This window comes from Bemisia tabaci, chromosome 9, assembly GCF_918797505.1.
Source record: "Bemisia tabaci chromosome 9, PGI_BMITA_v3".
In the NCBI taxonomy this organism is placed as follows: Eukaryota; Metazoa; Arthropoda; class Insecta; order Hemiptera; family Aleyrodidae; genus Bemisia; species Bemisia tabaci.
Genome location: NC_092801.1, coordinates 434,127 through 442,132, shown reverse-complemented (window position 1 = coordinate 442,132; position 8,006 = coordinate 434,127). Strand labels below are relative to the sequence as shown.

At 41.7% G+C, this 8,006-nt stretch overlaps 1 protein-coding gene across 1 annotated transcript; it reads right to left on the bottom strand.

The window, feature by feature from the left end:
• Positions 1-5,177: 5,177 nt before the first annotated feature.
• Positions 5,178-7,949, bottom strand: LOC140225379 (uncharacterized). The gene is made up of 2 exons (XM_072304068.1): positions 7,266-7,949; positions 5,178-6,066 (listed from the first exon to the last, which is right to left on the bottom strand). Exons 1-2 carry the CDS (start codon positions 7,947-7,949, stop codon positions 5,455-5,457), a joined length of 1,296 nt encoding a protein of 431 aa, XP_072160169.1. The 3' UTR covers positions 5,178-5,454.
• Positions 7,950-8,006: the final 57 nt, after the last annotated feature.

Here is an 8,006-nt window from a genome sequence, read left to right as displayed (position 1 = left end):
CGAACGAACAGAAACCGAGATAGCATTTTAGCCCACGTCCGCCATGCTGAATTTGAGAATTTTAAAAAATAGACTAAAAATTCGAGTTTCCCGTCGAAAACTTCCACCTGACACCGAATTTCAGAAAAATCCATCGAACAGGGGCCGAGATAGCATTTTAAGCCATTTCGGATTTTCGAATTTTGAATTTTTTGAATTTTGACAGATTTTGATTTGAAACGCGTGATCCCCGAAATCGAAGCTCAGATTCGGATTCCTCGTAGAAAATCGATGCGATTTCATGTATCATACCCTGGCACCGAATTTCAAAAAAATCTATCGATCAGGAGCCGAGATGGCATTTTAAGCCACGTCAGTCATTTCAGATTTTCGAATTTGGAAAATTTGACTTAAAACGCGTGATGCCCAAAATCGAAGCTCAGATTCGGATTCCTCGTAAAAAATCGATGCAATTTCATGTATCATACTCGAGCATAGCGTGAAGGAAAGAGACGTAACGTAGGCATACTGATTCGAGCATATGAATGCAACGTGGCAACATGGGTAGTGCTCAGTAGGTCAGCGGAGGAGGAAGAATAAGAATTTATCGTGAGGAATTCCTCGCGACGAAACCGAACGCTTAGCGCGCTAATGCGCCTCCCGTTCGTTCACTCGGGCGACAGGCGGCGGCGTAGTTCAAAGGGGAAGTACGACAGAATCTATACGCGTCGTTAAACCCTTTTCCTTCACGCTATTCTAACATATGATACATGAAATCTCATCAATTTTTCACGAGGAATCCGAATCTAAGCTTAGATTTTGGATATCACGCGTTTTATTCTATTTTAAATCGTAAGAGAATTTACAGAATTGTCCTTGAAAATTGATCACACATTAGTGTTTTTTTTACGTCATTAAACCTCTTTCCTTCACGTTATTCCAACATATGATGCATAAAAACTCATCAATTTTTCACGAAGAATCCGAATCTGAGCTTAGATTTTGGATATTACGCATTTTAATCTATTTAAAATCGTAGGAGAAATTACAGAATTGTCCTTGAAAATTGATCACACATTAGTGATTTTTTACCCCGGTTTTCTTCTACGTTCACGTAATGAAATTAAATCAACAGTTGACTTATCGACTAGTCTATAGCCTAACCCCCCAGAATCGGTCTAAAGGGCGAACGATTTTATCAGATAATATGTTCGGTCCTAGTTTCCGGGCAATTGCGGTTTGATGGAAGCTGCGATGAGGAGAAACGGAAGATATGCGAAACTCGGGCGGATATTAAGCGAGAAACCAGGTAGGGGAAAGGCTTTCTTCCCGATAAGTTAGTGCTCGGGCCAACTTACATGGTCACTGGAGAATTGTATAGCAGGTTGTGGGAAACTATTTTTTTGCAGCAACAACCAATTGGATCGCATTTTGCAAAAAGGAACTAAGAGCATTTCAATGTTGCTGGGATTGTGCAACTTAGGTAGGTACATTCTTTGCAAAAAGTAAACTTTGCGACGGTAATTTTCGTCTTGAATTCATAGTTTATTGGGAGTAGAGGTGAAACTAGTTTAGATGATCGTTTAGGTATGTTTGCAAGGTTAGCGACATTGGAATGCTCTTGATCCAAATATACCTACCTACGTTGGAAATAAAATGAAGGGGCCCAAGTAGCAGTGATCGCAATAATTGCGATTCCAATGGATAATTTTCTCGACTTTATCGACTTCGTTTTAAGTAAGTATTTCGATGCCACAAAATGTTGAGTAGGTGCAAAACCCGACTATTTCTGCAAAATATAGTTGTGCAGGTGTACGTTCACCCCACCAATCTCAACTCTCAATTTTTTTCCAAAATCAAAAGTAATGTCAGGCAATGTAAATCAATAAACGATAGCAGATTTGACCATTTTACAACGCTCTCGTTTTCATTCTAAAATCAGCCTCATTTTACCACAAATATTGTACTTTAAAAAAAAAAAAACAGGTTGAAACGCAAAGTTCAAAATTTAACTATCCAAACCAGTAAAAGGCGTAACCCGGGCGGGAGTCTTTTCTTTCGTAAATTATGAATTTTCAAATTTCGAATTCGTGGCTTCAATTTTTTTTTGCCTTTTCTTATCTTAGATCGACTTGCTCGAGCGAGCGACTTATTTAAATTAATTCTGCGGTTTTTGGATATTTTTTAAAAAAATCGGGTCTATGCGATGTAAGTATAGGTTTCCCTGGTGACTTTTATGAAATTCAACTTCAAAATACCGAAGAATACATATACCTACAAATACAGCCAAGATGGACAAATCAAAACATTGATTCCATTGATTGGTACCTACTACACATTAAAAGGTTACGCTTTAATCGGAAGTAAGTCTCTCCCTGGTGAAAATTGGCAATAAGGCGTTTTCAAATACCATAGGAATTCTTATAGCCGGCTAAAGAAGGCTACAGAAAAGCATAAATCTGGCTGTAGAATGCGGAGAAAATCATACGGCCGGGCTATTAAGCGATAAAAAATTATGCAGCCGGGTTATAGTTCCTATCGCCGGGCTTTACACTTTATCGCCTGGCTGTTGCTTTTTCGCCATCATAAAAGGCCATAAGACATTGTGTAGAAATTCGTGTGCTTTGGAAATCATTAAGTTCGATACGGAACCACCTTAATATTTACAAAACACACATTATATTTTCCTCTAATACATGTTTTTTTTTAATCAATTAAAATGAGAATAATCCATACAGGATGTGCAAACATTTCAAAATCATGAGTTGAATAACGCTGACTCATAGAGTACAATAGAGTCGCAAAGTACTGGAGCGCCGATGAAGCCAATCCATTAACAGGCGTTTCCGAGCCACGTGTGCTCCGAAAATAGTGAACCATTTGCGAACCCAACGGCATTTTGTAACACGGCGGCTTATGGAGAAATCAAGAATTGCTTGTGTTTTTTAGGTATTTTATAATTCAATCAGCATTAATTTTTGCAAATTTTGCTATTTAAAGGTAGTCAAAGCCATAATGAATCCATTGATGTATATTACTCCTGGATAATATTCATATTGGGATTTAATTTCTGACTTATACCAAGTGTGAACCAACCGGCATTTCTTATCACGGCGGCTTACGGGAAAAGCAACGACTGCCCGTGTTTTTTCGACATTTTTTAATTTCATCGATATTAATTTGTGCAAATTTTGCTATAATTAGATAGTCAAAGTCATAATGAATCCATTGATGTATATTACTCCTGGATAAAATTCATATAGGAATTTAATTTCTGACTTATACCAAGTGTGAACCAACCGGCATTTTTTTACACGGTGGCTTATGGAGAAATCAACGACTGCTTGTGTTTTTTCGACTTTTTTTAATTCCATCGGTATTAATTTGTGCAAATTTTGCTTGAAATAGATATTCAAAGCCATAATGAATCCATTAATGTATGTTACTCCGAGATAATATTCATATATGGACTCAATTTCAGACTTATTACCGGCCTACTTATTTTAGCTGGTTCAGTGTGTGTCTAGCCGACGAACGGAGCCGAGTCGGGACCAAGATCCATCCATATAGGTCAGTCATTGCGCAGATTTCCCCGCTCGGGGTAAGCCCCTTTCCATTGGCTCGTGACGTCAGCATTACTGCCGCGAAAACCAGAAAAGTCGGAAACAATGCTTTTCTTATGGGAGAGAGCAAATTTTTCTTAATGAATCATTTAAATTTCTTACTTTTAAATCCTTTGAAACTTTCTGTGTGTCGAAAAGAACGTTTAGACATTAGCATTCAGGGTTTCGATTTTGCCGAATTTGTGTTCTTTCATTTTTACAGTTTACTCTGCATCAGCCATTTTTACACGCGAATCTATACCACTAGATGGCTTGTTACATCGCTGACTTCAAAAATCATTTAAAAATATAAAAACGCAAATTCAGCTGAATTGAAACCCTTGACGCTAATTTCTAAACGTTCCTTTCGACACTCAGAAAGCTTCAAAGAATTTAAAAGTAAGAAATTTAAATGATTCATTAAGAAAAATTTGTTCTCTCCCATAAGAAAAGCATTGTTTCCGACATTTCTGGTTTTCGCGGCAGTAATGCTGACGTCATGCGCAGAAGATTCTCATTTGGGTTTCGGGAATGACTGACCTATATGGATGGATCTTGGTCGGGACTGTCGGGAGTGGGGAGCGCTGAGCGCGAGTCTCTGCGTATGCGTCATCGCTAGTCGCCGCACATTAGTCTCCGGAGAACTGGACAAAACAGCCTCGAAAAGTGACTTCAACGGCGATCCAGTACTTTGCGACTCTATTGTACTCTATGCGCTGACTCCACCAGATTAAATATTAGAGCCTAACACAAAGCGGAGCGGCGACGCACTGGCGCCTACAAACCTAACAGGGATACTTCACGCATTGCGCAACGCGTGAAGTATCCCTATTAGGTTTGTAGGCGCCAATGCGTGTTTCGCGCTGGCTGCCCGTCTGCCACGGCGCTTGAAGAAACTATTTCACACCAGAGGTATTGCACAGTATCATACGAAACTGAAGGCGCTCTAATATATTAGTAATGGCAGGCATCCATCAAAATTACGGAGCTTTCCTCGCAAAATAAATCAAGATACTACGGCCCAAAAAGAGAGCAGTATTGCAAAAACTCACTAAGTCCTAGCATCCGTAATTAGTAACGTTTAGCATACACTTTATTGCCTGGCTGTTGCTTAATCGCCATCGGCTATAAAAGGCTATCAGAAATTGTGTAGCCGGATATAGAAGCTATTGGAAATCTTACAGTTGGCTGTAGGTCTATGGTATGTTTTAACACAGATTCTACTGCCAATTTTTACCAGGGCCCCTCATTTTACTCACTTAAAATAATTTTTATTTTTTCAATTGAATAATTTTTGTATTTTAAAATTAACTTTTATTTTCCTGCTCCACGAAATTTACATGAACTCCTCGCCGAAATATGGTATCGACAGATGTGAGATACTTTCATGCAGTATGGAAAGATGAATCGCCTTCATTTTACTTGCGTATGCAAGAAAACAACACATGAGCCCTTATTGTTGCATCCAATCGTTAGGGACTGTACCAGACTGTACCTATTCCAGTCATTCTTCAAACAGCGTCTTTCCCAAGGGAGAATTCATGTAGTTTACATTGGGATTAAGGGAGGTTTAAGGGCATTTTTGTTGTTGCGTCATGAAAAGGAAAATGTTTATTAATTAAAAATGAATTAACTTTTTTTGATTAAAATCATACAGTTTGACAGAAAATATATCCATGTTTTTCTGCCACTATGTGCATTATGACGTGAGCTCTGTCATGCATGTATTCTTACGGGTGTATGGGCTCTTGTCTCAATGCACATAGTTCGCCGTTTGGCAGAAATACGGCCACGCGTCAATAATAAGGCAAGATGTATTTATCTTCCTTTAAAATTTTAATATTATTATGCCGGGATGGAAGACTGAAAAGCATTAGATATAGAGGCCCATTTTGGATTTAGCGCTCTTACTCTCTCCCCACGATTTGACGTCACACTCAATATCACTGGACTTGAAATCAGATCCGTCGCTGTACATGAAGCTCCCGGACACTTTCTTCTCTCCGAAATTGAGCCCAACGAGAACGATGTCACTCTTGATGCCTTCAGCTTTGCTTCCTTTGGTCATCTCGAAGAAGGTCTTGAAATCCCTCCCGGCGACGGTGCGATTCAGGGCCTCCCTGGAACTCCCGTGCACCGCGGCTTGGATGATGATCCCCGTGTGTTCGTTAGCCACCTCGTCCGTCCGCAGGACGACCAGTTTGGACAGCGTCGGCGTTTGCTCTCCCGAGACGATTATCTCCACTTTGGGTCCTACCAAGTACTGGTTTAGGACCGTCGCCACGAGAGGGGTCAGCAGATCGTCCGTCGTCAACGGTCGTCGCCGGGCGAACAGGTCCGCGATGCTCCCGATCAACTTCGCTTGGGACTCTTGGGTTCCTGTCAGTCCCAGGATTGCGTCCAGGCATTCCTCGTGGTGGTCCTCCCGGATTCCGAAGAGGTCGGCCACGGCCGCCGTGAAATGCGAGATCAAGATGTTTTTCACCTGGAAAAATCGAGATTCTTCAAGGCAAGGCGGTATTGCGTGGGGGTGTGGGGGCGTGGGGGGTGGGGGGTGGGGGTGTGGGGTTGAGGGGATGTGGGGGTGTGCGCCCCCTCCCCCGTTTGATCGAAAAAAGGAGGAAGAAAAAGGGAAGTAATAAGAAGAAGGGTGGACTCTTATGTTTATGGTTATGTTATGGTTCACGATGAAATTGATTCTACCTGCATATCAGATGCTTTTAAATTGCGACAATTTCCTGACGGAGGCCCCCCGCCGGACCCGCCTCCCCTTTCATCCCCCGCCGGTCAATTTCGTATGGATCCGCTTATGTTTCAAGGACCGTTCACGTACAAACGTACACTGAAAAAAAGTTCAGTCATATGAACTGAATGTTCCATATACCATCCCAACTATTAGGTTTGTCATATCGAACTCTTAGTTGATGTAACCGGACGTTCGGTTCATTTAACCAAACTTCTATCATCAGCTCACTTCTTCACCTCATTAGTTTGGTTGTAGAAACCGATACAGGTTACATCAACTGAAAGTTCGATTTGACAGACTGAATTTATCGAACACCAAACGTTCTGTACTTAAGTATATGGCCGAACTTTTTTCAGTTATTCAGTAGGTAAGGAGGGGGGGGGGTAAACAAGCGAGTCTTACAAGGGTATAGTCGGGTCTAGACCGGTCTCTTTTTTACATCTAGTAATCTTTCCTAATAAAAATAATTTTTCCAGTTATTTCTTAGGCTCTCTATACTATCTAAAAAATTTGGGTTCCTGGCTATATAGGTACACTGAAAAACATTGCGGTCGTATATGAACCAAAGTTCGGTCTTCCATATAATCCAATCTGATTCGGTTCGTCGAACCGAACTTTCAAGTCGTGAAACCAAACTTCATCGGTAAAGAGAACTGACGAACTAAGTTCTGTCATGTGAGTCGAATGTTCGGTCACGCGAACCGAAATTTCAGTTTGACAAAGCGAATGAATTGGGATGATATGGAACACCGAACGTTCGATTCATATGACCGAAAACCTTTTTCAGTGTAGTATTAGGCAACTCAAATAGGAGGTAAGGCGAAATCTCACGGGTTTAAAATATGCCATAAAAAAATTTACTTGTCTCGGATTGGAATTTGTTATCCACCATAAGAAAAAGTAAGAGAAATAATTTTTAAAAAAAATAAACCTCCAACCTCTACGTTCGGCAACGCCAATATGATATCCTGTTTGTGTTTGCTGACAAGTGTGAAGTATCCCAGCTCGAATAAATACTGAACGACCAAATGAACATTGACGGGCTCAACAACGACGTCTCCCTTCGACTTTTTCGCCCGATCCAACGCACTCTTCAAGCTCGCGAATTTATCATAGGTCATCGCTTCCTCGTACACAATCCGCACCTCGTATCCAAGTATCGCAGACCTCAAAAATCGCATCACCTCCGTGATCTTAAAAATACTCGCGAAAGGCACGTCGCTGTCCGCACTCCAGTAGACCTTATCCAGGCCAGTCTCGAAGTACCTCACAACCGACGCGGTATTAAACACCTCAAAAGTGTTCCCGAACCTCGTATCCTCGACCTTGTAGCCGCCGTAAGTCTTCCTGGCTTCCGGCAGACTGCTGTTCTGATTCGGGAACTGTTGCTGAAGAGTGCGTATCTCCTCTTCGCGGGACCCGAACGCCACTGCAACTTCCGGGTGGAAATGGAACGTCAAGTTTTTGAGGTTGTCGACGTCGCGGTACACGTGCGAGGGTGGCAACCGGGCCACCGCGAAGGTTTTCCACACGTGACGATTCCCTTTGACTAGAGCACGGACCAGATCGTTCAGGTACTCCACCATTGGACCCTGCTCCGCGTCCATGCCTAGTTCCAGCATTCGCCGCAAAGGGTGCGTCCAGGTCGTCTATCAGGAGGAGCAAACCGGTTGCGTTGA